This window comes from Hyaena hyaena, unplaced genomic scaffold, assembly GCF_003009895.1.
Source record: "Hyaena hyaena isolate Hyena2069 unplaced genomic scaffold, ASM300989v1 scaffold_252, whole genome shotgun sequence".
NCBI classification, from domain to species: domain Eukaryota; kingdom Metazoa; phylum Chordata; class Mammalia; order Carnivora; family Hyaenidae; genus Hyaena; species Hyaena hyaena.
Genome location: NW_024080884.1, coordinates 392,184 through 412,443, shown reverse-complemented (window position 1 = coordinate 412,443; position 20,260 = coordinate 392,184). Strand labels below are relative to the sequence as shown.

At 59.8% G+C, this 20,260-nt stretch overlaps 1 protein-coding gene across 1 annotated transcript; it reads right to left on the bottom strand.

Annotated features, from left to right (window-relative positions):
• Window positions 1-5,681: 5,681 nt before the first annotated feature.
• RTN4RL2 (reticulon 4 receptor like 2) lies at window positions 5,682-20,119 on the bottom strand. Its single transcript, XM_039245054.1, has 3 exons — window positions 19,896-20,119; window positions 13,523-14,004; window positions 5,682-6,984 (listed from the first exon to the last, which is right to left on the bottom strand). Exons 1-3 carry the CDS (start codon window positions 19,924-19,926, stop codon window positions 6,235-6,237), a joined length of 1,263 nt encoding a protein of 420 aa, XP_039100985.1. The 5' UTR covers window positions 19,927-20,119; the 3' UTR covers window positions 5,682-6,234.
• Between the last annotated feature and the right edge of the window lie 141 nt (window positions 20,120-20,260).

Genomic DNA, 20,260 nt, shown 5'->3' with positions numbered 1-20,260 from the left:
TGTGGAACTTTAGAGAACCCTCAAACGTTAGTGCTGTAGACCGTATTACAGATGAACTGCCTCTTTGCATTAAATTCTCTTTAAAAGTTAATGGAACAGACTAATCCACCCATTTCACAGATGAGAAAACGTGTCCAGAGGGGTCTGGAGACTTGACAAAGTCACAGCGGATCCCTGGCTGCTCTGAGCCCAGACTTCTGGCTTCCAAAACAGTTCCCTTTTTGCAAAATACTGAATCAGAATTGGACAGCACTCACCAACGGGTTGGGCGGGTTCCCGGAGGGCCTGCTTGGGCCCCACTGCGCTCACCAGCCCGGGCCTCGACTTTCCAGGAAATCTAGTGGGAGGTTGTATCGCCCGCGGCGGAGCCCAGCCGAACCGGGTGCGGGGCTGGCGGAGGAAGCAGGGTAGGTGGGCCGGGGGCCGGGTGAGCCCAGCAGGCGGCGCTGCGGGGCTGCGTCTGGGATGGGATGGCGGGGTGGGAGGGGGCGGCGAGCCTGGAAGTGAACACTCCACGCCCCTCCCCACGGGCTGGGCCTTCCCGGGCCTCGACCCCCAGACTCCTACTACCCTGGCTTGCACTGCCCTCCTTTGAGATTGCATGCCTTCCGACCCCCGCCCTTTCAAGCGTGATCTGCACCCCCACGGATGCCCAGACGGAAGGAGTGGGTCCCGACGCCGGCCGCTGCCCAGCTGGGGCTTCGGACGGGGTGGGCGTTGCAGGCAGAAATCCCGGCCTCCCCGGGGAGGGGTGGAGAGCTTGGGGAGGGGGCTGGGCAGGGGCGGAAGCGAGCCGGAGCCGTGTTTGTCTCGGCGCTGCCGAGTGGAACAGATGGCTGGGGAGGGGAGAGGGTACGTGGCGGGGGGGAGGAGGAGTGCGGGGGCCGGAGGATGAAGAACGAGGAATTTCGACGCCCCGAGTCTCCCAGGAGAAGCCCCCCTCCCCATCCCTTCCCAGGAAGAGGGGGGTAGCGCCGGCCTTCATCCCGGAGAGCGTGGCCTCCGGCCCGCGGCGGCCCGCGCTGCGCAGCCCGCCGCCCCAGGGCGCGCCTCTCCTCCCTAGGCCCACCCGGCGCGGGCCCGGCCGGCGGGGTCAAGGCCGCCGCGAGCCGCCCGGGGCGCCAGGGTTAAGGGGGCCGCACTCTGAGGGCCGAGGGGGCGGCGGGAAGCCAGCTCCGAGCTGGGAGCGAGTTCAGGGATCGTAAATAGCTGAGGGAAAACGTGTTAATTGGAACTTTATGCAGATGAGCTGGGACCGGGGGCTGGGTGGGGGGGCGGGGTGGAGGGAGGGAGAAGGTCAGACGGGTACGGGACCCGAGCCCAGTTCCGAGGGAGGGGAGGAGGGCTCCGGCTCCGGACTGGGGCTGAGTGTCCTCGCGCCTGTGTGGTGGCCTCCCGGCTCCTGCCTGAGCCCCCACCCCAGAGACCGAGAAGACCCTTCCAGCGTGTGCACATCCCACGTCCAAGGTCCGGGCTCTCCTATCGCCACGAGGGTGGGGGACGCCTTGCAAGTGTCTGTTTCCGCTTGTGGCTGCTTACCCTGGGTCTCACTCCTGCAGCGTCCCCACCCCCTGGGGCTCCGCGACCTCCCTCGACTCCTCCATCCTTTATTCCCCATCCCTGGCAACACCTTCTCCACGCTGGAGTGTTGTCTGTTTTTTCCGTATGCCTGCGGTCGGAGGTGGGGGGATTCCAACTTTTCTCCCTTTGCTTTCTTTCCCCTGTCTGCCGCCCCTCCCCTGACCCCACTGCACCCCACCTTTGAGATGTTTCTCAACCCTTAGGATGCTTGATAACCACCCCCCCCCACACACACACATACACACTTGTTAAAATGCAGTTCTGGGGTCCCCTGAGTAATCTGATTCAGCAGGTCTGGGGGGCTCAGGGATCTGCATTTTAGCAACTTCCCACGTAAATCAGATGGAAAAGACCCTCATTTTTAGAAGCACTGGCAGGAAACTGGTGGGCTGGAAAGGCTGGGCCAGCTTCCTTCAACAGCCGCCCATTTCCAGCCCTGTCTCCAGGCTCCTGACCTCACCTCCCTCCGAATGGCTGTCCTGGCCTCTGGTGATTTGACCAGGTGTGCAGAAAGTGCCAGGAAGCAGGGAAGGAAGAAAGGAGAAAGGGAGAGAAAGAAATGAGCCTGCACTTAGCTTCTCTCTCGGAGTAGGGTCTTTCCCTGCCGGCTTCTCTCCCCATCTATCTCTTACTCCACCAGCCTGGCTCTCCTCACTCCCTTTCCTTTTCGCCTCTTCATCTGAAGTTTCTAGGAGGCCAAAGGGTCTTAGGGGGAGACCCCACCAGAGTCCCCACCTCCAAAAGAAAGAGGCAAGAGGCACTTCTGGTGTTGGAAGGAAATGGAGGAGGGAAGCTGGACTTGAGGAAAGATCATAATAACAGCAAATACGTAGGTCGGTAGCCTTTCCAGGGGGTTATTGTACTTATCCCCACACCAGCTCAGTTTAAGCAGGTTGTATTGCCCCCGGGTCACAAATAAAAAAAACAAAACCCAAAAACCCAAGAGACATTCAGAGAGGTTAAGTAACTTGCTGAAGGTCACACAGTAAATGGGAGGATCAGAAGGTCATTCACCTTCTGCTTCCCCAGGATCATTTCTCCAGAGGCCACTGGTAGCCGTCCCAGGCCTGTCCTCTCTGTCCCCCACCCCCACCCCAGTGGGGCAATGGGGATGAGGAAGGGCATCATGCACAGAAACGAAAGGAGAGGCTCGGGTTTCGGAACATCTGACAGATCTGGCTGGAAGCATTAAAAATTTATATGGAAACCTGACCCCAGCCGGACCTTGGGTCGGCCACCTGGACTGTCCCTGGCCTTGTGGCCGCTCAGAGCCTGATGGGCAAATTTCCCTGCAGCAGTGTCCTTGAAGCCCCAAATCTTCGTATTTCAGAGGCGAGGGGTTCTCTTATGAATCAGGGATCTAAAGTCAGGACCCAGCAGTTCAGAAAGCAGGGCTGAGAACCCTTCCCCCTACTCTGAGTGTAAGAACCTTAGAGGCTTAAGGGCTTATAAAGGCTGTCATCTGGCGTCCTTCTGTTTTCTCCAGGCTGATGGATGCTCACACTCGGTTTACGTTGACAGAAGCCTGGCTGTGATTCCCAAGGTGGCCAGTGGGGGGCAGCCGTCTGCTTCGAAGTAGCCTGAGCCTGAGTCTCCCTACTGCAGCTTTGAAGGACAGTCAAAGAACTCCCATTGATAAGGTCACATAGAGATGCCGAAGGGGCCTCCTGGAAGGGGTCTGGAGTCTAACCCGAGGAGATGGGGAGACGCTTCCCAATGGGGGGGAGATTGAGGCACTTTTAGGTTTGTGGGCTTCAAGTGCATGATCCAATCATTCTAGCTTTTTCAGAGTGAGGATCTGGGGTGAGGCCATGAGAGAAAAGGCTAGAACGGCAGTTGGTACCAGACGCTGAGGGACCTTTGATGCTCTGCTAAGTCATTTTATCTGTAACCTGTAGGCAGGAAGGAGGCATTGTAGGCTTGTGAGTGACATAAGGACATAATGCAAATTTTGGTCAGATGAATCTGGCCACCACGGCCAGGCTGGGTGGGAGGGAGAGAGAGACTGGATGTAGGAAAACCAGAGAGGAGGTTATTGCTATTTTCTTCTGTATTCCAGGCATGAGGTAATGAGGAGATGGAGCAGGGAGGTGGGGAGGGGGGGATGGAAAGGAAGGGATGGGTTGAGACAGAACTGGGTAAGTGAGCAGACACAGGACATTAGAGAGAGGAGTTAAGCACAGCCAGCCTGGGGACCTGGCAGACCCTGCAGAGTGTGGGTACAGGTGAATGAGCTTTGTTTCCCTCCTGGGTGGGGAGGTTTGGACAAATCCCTTCCCCTCTCTGGGCCTCAGTTTCCCCATCAGAGTCCTGGTGGTTGGACCGGACGGTCTTGAAAGCCCCTCCTGTTTCAGGGTGTGGGGTTCAAGGCTGTGAATCTGAGTTGTTCGGAGATGCCGGGGGTCTGTGCCAGTGAGATCTCTGGAGGTGGTCTCTGCGCGGGGTCCTGCTTCGGCGGCTGGGCGGCTATGCGGGCACATCAGTATTTGGGGTGCATCTGCCTGTCTGTGGGACCCGTGGGTGTCAGCCTGCCTGCACGTGCTCCATAGCTCCGCCGTGGTGTGAGCGTGCGTGAGAGATCGTGTGAGCGTGGGTGTGCACGTGATGGGCGTCCGTGGGTCTGTCTAGGCTGGTGGGGGTGGGGGTGGGGGAAAGAGGCACTGCTGTAAGCTTCTTCCTGAGGCTCACACGCTCCTCTTGCTTTCACTGTTCTGAAATAGCATCTGGACCGAAGGCCCATGAATATTTCACAACGATAATTCTGTGACCTGGACAGCCTGCTTCTGATTTCCCAGCACCCTCCCTCCCCCTGCCCAGCCCCCAGCAGCAACTCCCTCATCAGAGCTCTTGGCTCCCTGGCCCCACTCGCTAGCCTCTGCAGTCAGCCTCACACAGGCTCCTGGGAGACCCCCCACCCCCCGACCCAGAGCTCCCCAGGTTCCTGACTAGCTGGCTGCCCTCACAATCTCCCCACGCACCCCACACTCCTATCCAAAGTCTGCCTGCCTCAGGCCTTCAATGTCCACTCCTTCCTGTTTCTGCCTCCTCCTTCTGACTTGCCAGGCCAAGAGTCACAGAATCTCAGCACCCCTCCTGTCTGAGCGCTGGCATCCAGGTCCCCTCTCTTTCCACTCCCGCTCCCCAACGTAGCTTCTTAATCCTAAAGGTAAACCATCCAACTTCTCCCCAGTTCTGATGAGACTCACTCCTAACCTCCATCCCAAATCCTTCTTAGTTGAGCTTTTTCCTTCCCCCGAGCCTCCCCTTCACACACTGGAAAGATGACGCTTCTGATCATACCTCAAGCCAGCCAGACACCCCAACTTGGGATCTTGTCCCTCTGGTCACCCTAGGACCTCTGTCCCTCTTCTAACCTGCTTGCAGAACTGCTTCTCTGACCTGGTCCTTCCCACCTTGCAGGAGCTACGGGAAAGAGAACATTGATCTACAGGGTCGTAGTGTACAGCTGTGCAGGCTGTACACTGCACAAAGGCACTCAGCCAAGGGGGCCAGCGTGAGCTGAAATTCAGCCTTAGGCTCCGCCTGCTAAGGTGTTTGCTGTGCTGTGGGGCTGGGTTCCCCTGAGGAAGGGTGCCTTTTTCAGACGTGCCCAAAGCCATGTTTGGGCTGGCTGTAACCGTGGATGTCTGTTATCTCTCCTTGCAGGGTGAGGTGGGAAATGCTCGTCCCTCCTGAAGGAACAGGGCCTGGGAGGGGGCTGTTAACCAGGCTGGAGGCTGGAGGCCTTCCCGGGGGCCAGACAGCCCAGGGCCCCAGGGCCGGCAGTAGCTGCCCCTCCTGGACAAATGGGGAGGTGAGGTGATGTCATCACTTACTCTTGGCTGTCAGGTTTCACCTGGCCTGCTTGGGGCTCTGCAAACACCCCTCTTCCTCAGTCTTGAGCTTCTCGTCGTCGGGGAGCACAAACGGGGGCTCCAGCCAGCAAGAATGGCTTTGATGGCAAGGGATGGATCCCCTTTCTTAAACCTTCCAGGCCCTGATGTCCTGATGGTCCTAAGCCCTCTTCCCACTTTTGAGGTCCTGAGCCAACAAACCTTATAGAAGAAGGTAAAATAATAGAACTTTTTAATAAATTTTTTTTTTTTTCCCAAACAACTTCTGTTGATCTTCACCACACGGGGGCCACGCTGGAGAGGAAAGTTCTCTCCGGGCAGCCTAAAAAATGTCCCGGGTAGACTCAGGAGAAAAGTATTCCTCCGGTGTCGGGAGGTGGAGGGGGGCTAGGATGAGCAGGGCCCCACCTGGGGCATCCCTCCAAAGGGCTCCTGGGTGGGGGTCCCTCCCCGGGAGCTTCCAAAGGCTCTGCTGGTGGAAGGTGCTCTGCAGACGAAAGCCGCTCTCGAGTCCACGGTGGGCACTGGGAGAGGGGGTCAGCGGCTGCCTGGGGGGCCCACCGCAGCCTTGGGGCGGGGAAGAGTTAATGGCCGGAGTTGGGGAGCATAGGGCTGAGCCACCAGACGCGTCCGGTCTTCCGGGGGTCGCCCTGAGCCAACAGCCCCGGAGGGCAGGGAGAGGCCTGGCCAGGCCAGGTCCCCGGGGGAAGTGGGGAGGGGCGGGGGAGGGGCCCGGAAGGCAGCAAGGCCGGGGTTGGGGGCGGGGGACACAATGGCCTCTTCAGTCTCAGCACCGCAGTCAGAGGTGGTGGGGCGCCAGCAGCAGGAGGCAGAGCAGAGGGGTGGGCAGCCCGGCCGAGAGCGCGGGGCCGCGGGAGTCCGGGGGCGCCTGGCAGGCAGCGCCCGGGCACGTCTGCTCCCCCCGCTGGTCCTCGCCCCCGTAGCCCCCCCAGTAGTCGTCCTCCGTGGGCGCGTCCCCGCCCTGGCGCCCCCGCGGGTCCTCGGCGGGCAGGTCTCGGTAGAGGGTGGAGGGGTCGGCAGGGGGCGCCCCGGCCTCGGCCACGCCGTACAGGTGGTTGGACGAGCTGTTGCCGCGGGCGCGGCTGCCGGGCCGCGTGGGCGCCGCGGGCGGGCACGCCTGGAAGTCGGCGTCGCGGAGCGCGCGCAGGTCGCGGCCCTGGCGCTCGGGCGGGGTGGCGCAGGTCACGTCGGAGCTGGACACGCGCGCGCGCTGGAACCAGGCCCAGAGCGGCCGCGCGCGGCAGTCGCACGCCCAGGGGTTGGCGTTGAGCCGCAGGAACTCGAGCGCGGGCAGGTCGGCGAGCGCCTCGCCGGGCAGCGAGGCCAGGCTGTTGTTGAACAGGTAGAGGATGGTGAGGCGGCTCAGGCCGCGGAAGGCCGCGCGGTGCACGCCCTGCAGCCGGTTCCCGTGCAGCAGCAGCCGGTCCAGGCTGCCCAGGCCACGGAACACGTGCTCCGTGAGCAGCCGCAGGCGGTTCCCGTGCAGGAAGAGGTGGCTCAGGTTGGCCAGGTCCGCGAACAGGTCATCCTGGGGGGGGGGGGGGGCGGGGAGAGCAGAGAGTGGTCCTTAGAGGCGGCTGGAGAGGAGGGGGAGGAGGGAGAGCCCTGCGGTAGAACGTTTTGATTCAGAGCCCTGGGTTTGAATCGTACCTCCCCGAACCCGCTGAGAGGTTAATGTGGGGAAAGCAATATGGTTGAGGTCAGGAGTTTTTCAAACGTCAGTGCTTAATATCCTGCAGATCCCTGCGTGCTGCGCCCCCCCCCCCCCCCCCCCCCCCCCCCCCCCAGTTCCTGATGCAGTGGGTCCGGGGCGAGGCCGGAGGAGCTGTTCCCGGGCTGGTGCCGAGGCTGCTGGCCGGAGGACCGCACTTGGAGAACCGAGAACCCTCGATTTGCTTAAGCGTGCGGACGGCGCAGCCCGACTTCCTGACCTCAGATCTGGATCTGTCAGTACTGACTGTGCCCCTTGGGGGCAAGTCTCGGTATCTCTGACTCAGTCTCCGCACCTGTAAGACGTGGAGGTTAAATAAGCAACCTATCCTAAGTTCCTTAGAACAGGATTTCCACAGGGAGAGGCATTGTGTGGGTTGGCGGTGATTGCCAGTAATCTCTCTGAGCCCGTTTCCGCGTCTGTAAAATGGGGATGAGTGTGCCTCCTCCTGGGCTTGTTCAGAGGATTAAAGAAGACAATCCGCACAAAGAGCAGATGGGTGAAGTGCTGGGCACGGTGCCTGGCACATTGGGATTCAGGCCAGTGAAACCCCACAGGCTCTGGAGTGAGAGCCCGGGGCTGCAGATCCAGCTTGCCCTCTTTGCAGCTGCGTTAAGTTGGGCAAATTCTTTAGCCTCATCTAGCCTGAGTTTCTGCAGTATGGATAACCCAGAGAACAACCCGAGGGTTAGGTGAGATCATGCTGGAAGGATACAGTACCCGGTGGGCACGGAGAGTCTTAGTGACAATTAGGTCCATCCCTTTGCCTCTGACAGAGGACCTTACTGGGGCTCAACAGTTCTGTTGTACCGGCTGGGATGTTCTTGGGACCAAGCATCAGCTCCACCCCCCAGAGGCAGCGGGGGAGGGGAAGGAAACCTGCTGTCTGATGCCCTGAGTCACTGGCCCCCTTAGAGGGGCTGCCCCGCCTGCCTGCCTGCCTGAGGCTGGGGAGCCCCAGAATCGGGCCAAGTTAGTGCTGGAAGGCTCTTGAATTGTGATTCAGAATTAACGGGGGTGGGAGAATAGGTCTAGGTATGTTCCTGGGGGAGGGGAGGGAGGAGGCAGGGGGCTAGATTCTGCTTTTTATCCAGCTCACCAGCTTGGTGATGGTCAGCCAGACGTGGGAGTCAGGGCTTAGGGGTCCACCGGCCCAGCCACTTTTTATAGAGGAAAGCACGAAGACCCAGAGAGCTGAAGGGCTTGCCAGAGAGGGGGCTCAGGACCCCAGCCCTGAGATCCGCCCACCTGTGCAGGACATCAGTGTGGTCAGCAGGCCCACAAAGTCTGCTCCCAGCAATAAGAGCATATGCTGTGCCCCAGCCAGCTCATCCCGGGTCCCGTTTCCTTCCTGCCTGCGGGGACGATCCCGCCCATCTCACTGAGGAGCCCCGTCGGTGGGGCTGGCTCTCAGGTGGGGGGAGGGCGTTGACTCCCAGCCCACACCCACAGCCTCCACCTTCCGGTGCTCCCGCGTTTGCTCGCCCCCTCCCATCTGCCTTCCGCCCTCTCCGCTCCAGGAAACTAAGCCTGCCAAGAACCCTCCTCTTGGCCACATTGAGATCCGTCCTCTCAACCTTCTTCGCTGTCTCTGACACCGGCATTCTCGGCCCCCTGCAGCCACCGCCCCGTGTGTCCAGCCCAGGTCCCCAGGGGGCCCTCTGCACGCCCGTGGCCTCAGCCTGTCCCAGTTTGGCCAGGTGCCCTTCCTTGTCCTTGTCTTCCCGGCCCCCAGGGAGTGGGCTCTGAAGCCCTTCCCCTCAGACACCTAGTTAGGGTCTCTGTTTGTTTTATGGAATGTCAGCAATAGTGGGACACACCCAGAGACAGCCGGTCGGGGTCAGTATGGGGCGGGGAGTAGAGCAGAGGTGATCGGCGCTGTGGGGACTTCCAGAGGTCAGGAAGGGAGCCCCAAAGGTCCACTCACCCCAGAAATTCAGGCGCCTTTGACCCACAGCCCCACCTTGGGGGCTACAGAATGCCTTGATCCCAACTCTTCTTGCCCCCTGTTCCCTCTTGCAAAAGTCCTGGCCGTCCCCTTGCAGAGCCTCCGTCTGGGGGTCCATACCCCTCCCCTCATCCATGCTGTTGTCAAATCCCACAGCCACGTCCTGGGCTGCAGCTCTCAAATCTGGGCCTTCCTCTCTCCCTGTTCAAACGTTCTCTGTGCATTAATAAGCTCTTGACTTTCACAGCCCTCACCCTCACCCCCCAATCACCCCCTCCCTCTGGGCTGCTAGAGTCATCCACATCCATCTCGGAAAACCACATCCCCCCCCCCCCTCGTCAGTTCACAGCTCTGCATCCATTTGGAATCTCATCGCTGCATCCCTGCCCCCCCTCCCCTTCCCCACAGCATCCTGTTCTTTACTCGGCCTCCTTCCACCCTCCCAGCTCTGGTCTCTGGCGCTAGTCATTGGGGCTGTGTGACCTTGGGCAGTTCCACAAACCTCTCTGGGCCTCGGGTTTTTTCATCTGCGAAACAAGGGACTTGAGAGGGTTGATCATTAAGATCCAGCCTCATCTGATATTTATGAGTGAGTGAGTCCTGGAATGTACCTCATTCATTCAACAAAGCTGTATTGAGTGTCTGCTCCGTGCCAGGCACCCCCGCTCACAGTGCTCACCAGCCTGTGCCAGGTGTCACCGTCACTGCCTGCGTCAGCGTCGTCAAGCAGCTGACTTGCCCAGCTCTCACTGTGGGCCAAGCTTTGTGCTGCCCAGTCCCCACGTAGTAACTTCAGCATCACAACCCCATGAGGCAGCTAATATTGTATGTCCCTTCCAGAGAAGAGGGGTGCAGGACTCCCAGAAGGCAAGCCACTTGTCTGGGGTCCACCAGCCGTATATGGTGGAAGGTGGATGTGGACTCTGGAGATGGGGCCCTGCTGTGCTCTGGAGTCAGGCAGATCGGGGCTAGTTCTAGCCTATGCTCCTCCATAGCTGGGTGACCTTGGACTGGTGCCTGCACATTGCCGAGGGTCAGTGCTGTTAAGTGGGGGAAATGACACCTACCCTGAGCCCTTTTCAAGTAGAATGTGCTTTAATCCTCACAGCAAACCTCTGAGGCTCAGCTCATTTTCTCCATCTGCCAGATGGGCCCATTGAGGCTCAGAGAGGTTAAGTAACTTGCCCAGAGCCACACAGCAAATCAAAAGTGGACCCAGGATTCCAATTCAGATCAGCCAGAGTGCACAGACGGCTCTTACATACCATGCAGGCTGTAATGTGTAAGGGAGAGAACTGGTGTCTCTGTTCCCTGGTTCTACTCAAGTAGGAGACCTGCTCCAGAAGAGCAGGGACACTGCTTCTGCTCACTACCAGAATCCCCAGCATACAGCAGGTGCTCCGTAAATATCCACTGATGAATGAATGTGAGAAACTCCGCCCCACCCCACCTTCCTCTTCCTGAAAAGCTGTGGCCCTCTTCCTCTCCCTGCCTCCAAAGCTCCCCTTCCTGGACAGGCGCCACCTGGGGTCACGTCTGTGCTCTGTGGCTCTCACCCCAGCCCGCATGGCCCTTTGCCTGCTTGTGGCATCTCCCAGCCTGGTTCTGCCAGGCAGTTCCCATGCAGAGGCTGGCTCTTTCTCCTCTACAAAGAGCCAGGTGTGAAGACACTTCCTTCCCGTGATACCTGGCACCATTCACACTATGGGGTGCCAACTAAAGTATCCTGTTTGAGAAGACCCTCCCCGCCCTGGCCCTGCTCACCGTATCCACTCAAGGTCCCCTTTGCCTAGACCTTTCCTGACCCCAGGCTCTGGCTGCCATTCGTGCATGGCCTGAGAGCGGATGGAGGGTCAGGTCATCATGACACGATTTATTCTGCCCTGAACTCTGTGCTTTATATACACAAGTGCATTTGCCTTTTATAGCCTTTCTTTGTGGAAGGAATTATTTTTATTTTTCCCCTATTAAAGATGAGGAAACTGAGGTTCGGGGGGGGGCATCTTGCCTAAAGTTCAGTAAGTCAGAAAATAGAGCAGGGATTCAAACTCAGGCCCTTGAGCCCCAAATTCATCATACGGAACCAACTAATCTAAATTGCTGAGGCGGTCGGGGGCTCAGTGCGAGGAGTTGTTGAACTTCTGGCTGTATTAGGATAATGATGGTAGCACCTGCGTGGAGTGTGGCTCAGGGTGAAGTTTTAAACCTTACCAAGCGTCCTAGATAAATGTTAAGTACTAGCACGACTGCCATTTTAGAGATGAGGAAACGGAACACCCAGAGGTTGAGTAATTTGTCTGAAGTCCTACAGGAGCCAGGACTTGAACCTTGGTCTGGCCGACTCCAAAGCGTGTGCTTTCAAAGGGGAGCCCACACCACTGTGCTTCCTGCACCCGGACAGAGCCCTGTGGAGAAGTCTGATGGTGGAGGCTCCCAAGATGCCATCAGACCACGCAGGCTTGAGTGCCACCTGCGCTTCCTGGTTGTGTGGCCTCAGGAACCTTCCCTCCTGCACCTCACTGTCCCCAACTGCCAGGTTCTCATGAGGCTCAACGCCCTGCAGGACACGCTAGCCTCCCCGTCACGTGGACTTCATGCAGTGGTTTAAGAGACTTCACGTGTAGAAGCCTCTACAAAGTTTTTGGGACCCTCGGCCTCCACTTCCTCATCCGGGAGGAAACAGCTTCCAGCTGGGCTATAGAAGTGAGTGAGGTGGCCTGAGATTCAAGGCGAATTTAGGAAGGCAGGAAAAGGGAGGGAGTATTCTGGGGGCTCACTCGGGGCCTCAGGATAATCCATGAAGTTGACCCAAATCTCCAGGAGTGGGTCCAAGATGGGCCATTTCACCAAGACCAATGTTAAATGAGGCTTGTTTCTCTTTTTAAAATAGTATTTTAACAAGCATTTATATAGTGCTTACCGTATGCCAAGCACTATTCTAAGTGCTTTACAAATTATTCATGCACTGAATGCTTATAAAACCCCAAGGAGATGGGGGCTGTTGCTGCCCCCGTTTTATAGATGGAAAAACTGTGGTTCGGGAAGGTTAAAGCCTGTCACACGCTTGTAAACGATACCAGAGTCGATGCCTGTATAGTCCCTAGCACGGTGCCGGACACACAGTAGCGCCCACGGAGCAACAGTGGACGCTGCCGCTATCATTATTTTTGCAGTAATAATGGTTGTGACAAGATTTTCCAGCGTACTCTGCATTTTTCTGCTTGTCTGTCTTCCCCACTAGAATGCTCTCTCTGAAGGCAGGGAGCGGGGTTTGTTTTGTTCCCTGCACCCCACCCATAGTGGGTGCTCCATGCAGGGCTGTGAGGTTACTACTGCTAATTGTCATTACCACTGTCAACATCATCACTGACCTGATGTTCAAATCGGCACATTGGTGAGACCAGGCAGGCACCGACCCCGGGGTGGGGAGGAGCAAGAGCCCTCCAGGCTTATGTGGGGAGAGGGGAGAATTTGGATGTCCTTGCCCCCTTCCAGCGAGAGGCAATGTAGCCGGGGGAGGAATGTCTTCCAGAGTGGTTTGGAGGGTGTGTGATTGCTTCCTGGGGAAATAGAATCGGAGGATCTGGCTGTCAAACAGTCAGCATAACAACAACAATAAACAATATTTAGATCAATGGCAATAACAATAAATAGCAATTACTGTTATTCCTTCCGTTTCCAGAGCATCCGTTTTCCAGCTGCTTAGGAGCTCTTTACCCTTTTGTTCTCCTTCTTCCCTTGCACTGCGGTGCCAGCTTTGGGGGACAGGAGTCTGGAAAGGGCAGGACTTGCCCTTCTCCTGGTACCCAGTGAGCTGGAGAGAGGCAGAGCCTTCCATGGGACATAAGGGTAGGGGCTCTGCCCTCTGGCTGTTCCTCCCCGTGACGTGGGAGGGTGTGGGGGCGGGTGAGAACATCAGCCACAGAGGCCTTCCGGCTGGGCACCCTGTGAAGGGCAGAGCCCCCCGAAGGCAAACAGGGGGGAAAGGAGGGATCACAGAAAGAGACACATACATACACCCAGACAGACATGGGGGAGTGTGTGGGGTGGGCGTGTGAAGGGAGACAGACAGAAGAGGCAGAAGAAGACAGATGGGGGAGGCAAGTTAGCAGAGAGGGACAGAAAAGGATAGACAGACAGACAGACAGACAGACGGGCAGAGGGAGACAAAGGGGGGGGCACTGGAGAGTTGGTGAGAGAGGCAGCAAGGGACCCAAAGGGGTGCAGACAGGAAGACAGAAGAGAGAAAATAAAAGAGGACCCCCCCCCCCACCCCGGAGAGAATGAGAGGGACAGAAACTTAAGAGACGGGGCAGGAAGGCTGTCCCCAGGTGCCTCGGGACAGAGGGGCCGGGGCCCAGGGAGAGCTGTGCGCACGCGGGCGCGCCCCGGGTGGGGCCGGCTCACCTGGAGGTGGAGCAGGCTGTTCTCCTGGAGGTAGAGGTACTGGAGGCTGACCAGGCCGCGGAAGACGTTGGCGGGCAGGCTGCTGAGCTGGCAGCGGTACAGATGCAGCGACTGCAGCCTCTCCAGGCCCTGGAAGGTGTCGGGCTCCAGAGAGCGCAGGTGCCGGTTGTCGCCCAGGTCCAGCTCCTCCAGGGCCTGCAGGTGACGGAAGGTGCCCGGGTAGATGGCGGAGAGGTTGTTGGAGAAGAGCCACAGGGTGAGCAGGTTGGGCCCGAAGGTGCCGGGCCGCAGCGTGCGGATGAGGTTGTTCTGCAGGAAGAGTCGCTGCGTGCCGGGAGGCAGGGAGGGCGGCACCGAGGAGAAGTTGTTGGCCTGGCAGCTGACGGTGGGCGGGGACGAGTAGCAGGTGCAGAGCGCGGGGCAGCTGGGGGCCGCGGGGGGCAGGGCCAGGAGCATCAGCAGGAGGCCGGCCGAGGCGGGACCTGAGGGGACAGGGAGGCGGGCTGGGGTGGGCCGCGGGCCACTGGGGGGTGGGAGTGGGGGCACCTCACCGCAGCGCTTCCCGGGTTCTGGGTGCATCCCCGGCCTCTCCATTAGCCCCGGGCCACTTCTGCTTTCCGAGGCTCCTGGCGTATTAAAAATATAAAGAAATGCCAAGAGGGCACTATAGAAAGCCAGGTTTAATGTTGTTTGAGGAGTGGTCGTCTTTTCTCAGCGGCTCCCCCTGTGGTGGGTTTGGCCACGGGGACTGTCAGGGCTCCCCCACCTCGGCTCGCCGGGCCGGCCGGTTCTCTGCTGCCAGGGGCAGTCCTATACGATGGCCTATTTCGGGTGTTCCTCTACCGCTAGATGCGAGTCACACCTGCCCCCTGGTTATGATAACCAAAATGTCTCCAGACATTGCCAGATGTCCCTCGGGGAGCCAGTCGCCCCCATTTGAGATCGGCTGGAACTAAATTGAGAGCCTTGGCGAATCTGGCCCGCGCATGGTGGCCCTCTCTGGGTGCCCTGGGGTCTGGCCCCGCCACGCGCCCACTCGTGCCTGCAGCTCCCCCCCCCCCCCCCCCCCCTGCCCAGCAGCTTTCCCCTTTCCCCTTGGAAGACCCAGGGCCTCTCCAAGCTGGAAGGAAGGACCCTTAGGGACCAGGAGTCAATGCATCTCTAACTGGGGCCAGCGGCCAGCTGGAAAGAACGCCGAATCAGGATTCCCGGGGGCACCTGCGTGGCTCAGTCGGTTAAGGGTTCGACTTCGGCTGAGGTCATGATCTCATGGTTCGTGGGTTCGAGCCCCACTTCGGGCTCTGTGCTGACAGCGAGTTCAGAGCCTGGAGCCTATTTCAGATTCTGTGTCTCCCTCTCTCTCTGACCCGCCCCTGCTCACACTGCCTCTCTCTCTCTCTCTCTCTCTCTCTCAGAAATAAACAAAACATTAAAAAAAAAAAAAAGAATCAGGATTCCTGGGGGACAGCCCGGGAATCTGCATTTTCTGCCACAAGCCATTCTCATTCGAAGTCACTTAAAAATACATATATGTATACATATTTTCAATTAACCTGACTATTGGAATAGTTCAGCCTTCTTACGATATGGATGGAGAAGCACGCCTGGGGCTAAAGAGTTGAGGCAAGGCCCCTGTATCCTTGTGCTACAGCAGGGGGTGAGGACCCCTCGTCCATCCCTGTCCCCTGGTCTTCTTGCCCACACTGCAGCCTATAAGCCTCTGGGCTGGATGTAGCTTGACCTCTGCCCTTTACCATGACTTCCAGATGACTCCTGGGGTTTTCTTCTGGCAAGCTGGCCTGGAGAGAAGGGGAGCCTACACCCCACAACCCAGACAGTGATTCCTCCCTGGGCACACAGACTGAGAACCTTCTGCTTCACACAATGTGTTAGCCCCTTGAAGGTCGAGGGGAGGAAGACGGGTCCTTGAACCCAGGACCTGAGATCCTGGGGGCTTCTGGGCTTCCTGAGACCCCAGAGGAGAGACTGAGGGTCTGTGGCTTTAAGTCATGCCTTGTGCTCCAGAGGGTGCCGTGGGTTGTGTGGTGTGTGGTGTGGTATGTGTGTGTGTGTATACACACACGTGTGTGATTGTAGGCAAGGGTGTGAGCTGGGTGCTGGCTGCCTAGCCTGGTGTTTGCACACGGCACCGACAGGTCCGAGTGTGGGGTGGGTATTGTGGATGCTCTCCTGTGCCTCCTCACCTGGGGGCGCCCACAGGGGCAGGGGTGGGAGACCCCATGCCTGATGTGTTCGGTGTTCCTGAGCCCCGACTTCGGGTGCCACCCCGACTCCGGGGCCCCTCCTGGTGCTGTGCCGCGCGAGCGTGCGAGCGTGTGCCGGCTGCGCTCCGTGTGTGTGTGAGTGCGGCCCCGTGCGTGTGTAGGCTGGGTGTGATGTAATACTCAGTGACACAGCGGCTGCTGTTCCGTTCCTTCACACCACCTCCGCGTTTCTCGGCCCTTCTCACCCCTCCCCCTTGCGGCGTTTCACGATTACTTTCTCCTCCTGAGTTTTTCAGAGCCACGTGGGGTGGAGGGGCATGTCTCTCACCCCTCATCTGAACCAGGCAGGGGGCAGGTAGCGCAGCAGGGAGCCCTGGGTGGGGCTCAGGAGGACTGAGGTTTGGGGCTTAGAGTGGGAGATTTCAGAGCTGGAACGATCCTCCGGGTACGTGGGGTTCAAGCTCTTAGTCTATGGAGGGGGACACTGGGGCTCAGAGAGGGCAAGGAACCTGCCCAAGGTCACACAGCAAAGTGGTTGACTGGGCAAGGACCAAAAAAGATTCTCCTGACGCCTGGCCAGGACACTTAGCAGTCACCCTCTGAGCATGCTTCCCTAATGACTTGACACCAGAGGAAGCCAAATCCTTTTCTGATCCTTAATCCCACCCCTTATCCACAAGCTCACAAGAGAGTGTGAGCTCTGAAGGCCACCAGCCCTCCAGAGGATTAGGGAGCTCTTCTTGCAGCCTCTAGGGCTGACGGGACACCAGGGAAAGGGTGTGCCATCCCACAGCTCTCCAGAGTCTGGGGCTACTCCCTGGCCCCGGGGACCCCTCCAGCCTGGAGGCCGAGTGTGCAGGGGCTGCGTCACCACCCCCTGGCTCCCTGCTTGCCCACATCAGGGGGCCCCTCTTGTCTTTCCCCTCACCCCCTCCCACCTGCCCCCATATCTCCCCCCATCATGCCCACCGCCCCAAGCCCACCACCCCAAGTCGGAGCTGGTGTTGCCTGCTGGGTCTCTGAGGAGGGGCCCTGAGCAGGGGGCCCCTGTGTGACAGCTGCTGCGTAACAGTGACTCTGTTGCCATTTCTGGCCTCTCCGCCGCGCGAAGCAGCTGTAACCCAAGGAGCCTCATCCATAATTCAGGTTGCGGCTCTCACTGGAGGCAGGGAGGAGGGGAATGCGGGGGGCTCTGGGTTTCTCTGCCCCCCCCAGCCCTTGCTGGAGGGTTCCTGGGCAGAGGCAGTGGGGGCTGGCAAGCCACACCTCTCCCCCCTCTCCCCCCACGGTCTGTGCCCAGAGTGAGCCCTTTTCCTTCTCGCCAGGGTCCCTTCCCCGCCCCCTGCTTCCCACAGCTCCTCTCCGTCACTCCTTCCCTCCAGGCCTTGTCTCCTTTCCCTCCCCGAGGACCATAGGTCCACTCCAGGCTCCCATTTTGTGACTCCCTAGCAAAGGCCAGGGCAAGATACAGAGTGTCGGAGCTGGGGGGGGGGTACGTCAGTGGCCAAACCCCTTATTTCACAGGCAGTGGCACTGAGGGCTGGAGAGGGGAAGGGTCAGTTTCTGAGTGAGCAGCTCAGGCCTCCTCTGACATGAATCTCTGACAGTCTGCCTTCATTATCTTTCTTGCAGTTTTCATTTCACCCCTTACTACTTGTAAGGGGCAGAGGGGAGCTGATGGCGACAGCCTCTCCCACCTTCTTGGCTCACCCTGTCCTCTCTCTTTCCTACTCTTCCTTTTTTCTAAAGTCAGCAGGTGACGGGCTACAGCTGCAGGGGACTGTGCAGCTGGGATGGGGAGAAGCCATCTGTTATTAAGCACCTACTGTGCTCCAGGCACTGCATTTCTACATAGAGAAATACAGTGCTTTTACGCATAGAGTGTAATGTAACATAAGCCTGTAAGGTCAGTATTATTGCCCCCAATTTGGAGACGCAGGGAGGGAGGCTCAGGCACGGAAAATGAGTTGCCCCAGGTCACACAGCTGGTACAAGGTGGGACCCAGATTGGACAAGCCTAAATCAGAAGAGATTCATTCTCCAACCTTTTTCTTTGGGAGACCCCATATCACACAGAACCCACACCTGGGCGTGACAGTCACCGCTCTTGAGGTAAAGGGAGCCAGAAACTGCACCCAGGTGCACAGGCCTGGGCCGGCCATGATGCTGTTCAGGGTGAGGGCAAGGAATGCACCCAGGCTCTGTGCAGATGTCTTCTTAGGGGCTCCAGCTTGAGGCTACTCTAAGCGAAGGCCCGTTTTGGAGTCAAAAAGGAATGACTCGTGTGCAGGAGATGGGGCTAGGAGTGACCTGCCGAGGGAGTGGAGAGAGGCCGGTACTTGGTATCGATCCCGGAAGGCTGAGGTGCCCAGAGCCAAAAAGTATCCACTCACCGGGGGACCGCTGTCAAGGACTCTGGGCTATCACCCTGGGGTACCAAGGCTCAGAAACAAGGTTCTCACCCCAGGAGCCACCTTTTAGTCCCGAGGCTCTGGTGAGAGAAGCAGTGTGAGGAGGAGGAGGATGGACTCCGGGTGGGCGGAGGGCCGGGTGCTAACCCGGAGGGCAGCGTGGCCCAAGAAAAAAAAAGATGCTCCCTGGAAGGGGCGTCCAGGGCTCTGGCTCTGCAGGAAGGGCGCGGGGTCCCAGATGAACACAGGTTTCACACCCTAAAGGCTGGGGAAGGGCTGGGGCCTGGCAGGCAGATGCCGAGGGGCGTAGGGGTTGAGGAGGTGGGGGCGTGGAGCAGCAGGGAGGCGGCAGCGATGCCAGTGACGCAGGGGCCTGGGGAAGCACCGGTGCGGGTACGGAGGCTCAGAGCTGCTGCAGACAGCTTCTCACTCTGCCAGAATGTGACACCCCAAAATAAGCAGCCACCGGGGTGGCGGTGGCAGGATCCGACGGCAGGGTCCAGAGGTATAAATGGCAGCACGCAGCCAGCCAAGGTGCCCACCCTTGGAGGCTGTCCTCACCCTTTCCTCCTCACAGCCGCCCCCAAGGCCCTGAGCTCAGAGCCCCCCAGGCTGGCCCACCGACCACTCCCTGGGAGCAGGGACGTGCCAGGCAGGCGCTTTGGGAATGGAGGGCTTCCCACGTGGAAGTGGTTACCAGAAGCCTCTTTGTCTCCTCCCTAGGCAGCCACCTCTGGTACCTCTCTCCCAGCGTGTCCCCTTCCTCCCTTCCCAGCCCCAGCCTCATCCACATCAACCCCCCCCCCCCCATCTATGGTTCGCTGTCACCGATCCTGGTGTTCATCCTGGAGCCTCTTCTCGGTTCCTGACACCCCAATCTTCATCCACCACCCCTCTCTGGTTTCTAGGTTTCCCATCTTCCCACTCCCCTTTCCTTCCCGGTCCCTAGGGTCCCCGCCCACCCCCTTCTTTCAAATTACGCACCCTCCCTTCCCGATTCTGGGTCCCTTTTCCTGTCTTCTCCGCATCCCTCTCTGAACCTGGTCTGCCCTCTCCTCCTCTCTGTCTCGGGCCTCACCTGGGTCCCACTTCCCTCCAGGTTTCTCCCCGTCTAACCTTTATTCCTCCTCCTCCTCCCTCTGCGTCCCTCCCCTAAACCACTTTCTCCATCACCGACTGCCTCTTGCTCTCCCCCTCTCTCTGACCCCTTCCCCCCCACCCCACCCCCAGTCTCCGGTCCACACCCTAGTTTGTCAGTCCGTGGAACCACCCCCTCCCTTCTAGCACCCTCCATCCTCCGTCTTACCAGGCAGGGCCCTTTGGATTTCCCTCCGAGCCTCCCATCCCCCCAGACAGCCCCCCTCCCCACACCCCCCGTCTTCCCAGGTGACTGGAAAGTGCTGAGGCACGGGGCACCAGGAGTTGCTGAGTCGGCGCTTCCCCAGCCGGCCAGAGTCCTCGGCGTCCCCCGGAGCAGCTGGAGCCCGGGCCGGGTCCGCCTGCCCCTGCGTCCCCCCGCGGTCACGAGCTACCCGCGCCTCCCAGCAGGCTCCGAGCCGGGTGCGCTCCGGCAGCCGGCCACCCCGGGCGCGGGGGCGGGGCCCCCGGCTAAGCTCTCCCCCCTCCCGAGGCTCCTCCCCACCCCCACAACTGCCCCACCCTCGCGCCCGTGGGGAGGGGGCACCCGGCTCCCCTCCCCAGGTCGCCCTCCGCCGGCCGGCGAGCCGAGGTCCCTACCTTGCAGCAGGCGCCCGAGCCCGGGCAGCATCTTGTCTCGACGCTCGGGGGATGGGGCGGCGGGGGGAGGGCGCTCCCACTCGCTCCCTGAGCCCGCCTGCCGGACGGCGGGGACTCCGCGGGGCTCCGGGAGGGCCCGGGCGTCCCGGGGCTGGGTGGCCGGGCCGCGAGGCTCTACCCTGCGCCCCCCGGGCTGCGGGCCTCGGGAGGAGCCATCGGCCCCGACGGGACGGGGCGGGGCGCGGCGGGGCTGGGAGGGCTGGAGCCGGCCGTCGACGCCGGGTGCCAGCGCCCCCCAGCAGCGCCAGCCGCACGCGAGTCGGTCAGTCCGTCGGCCCGTGCGCCCCGGCTGCTCGCCGAGGGAG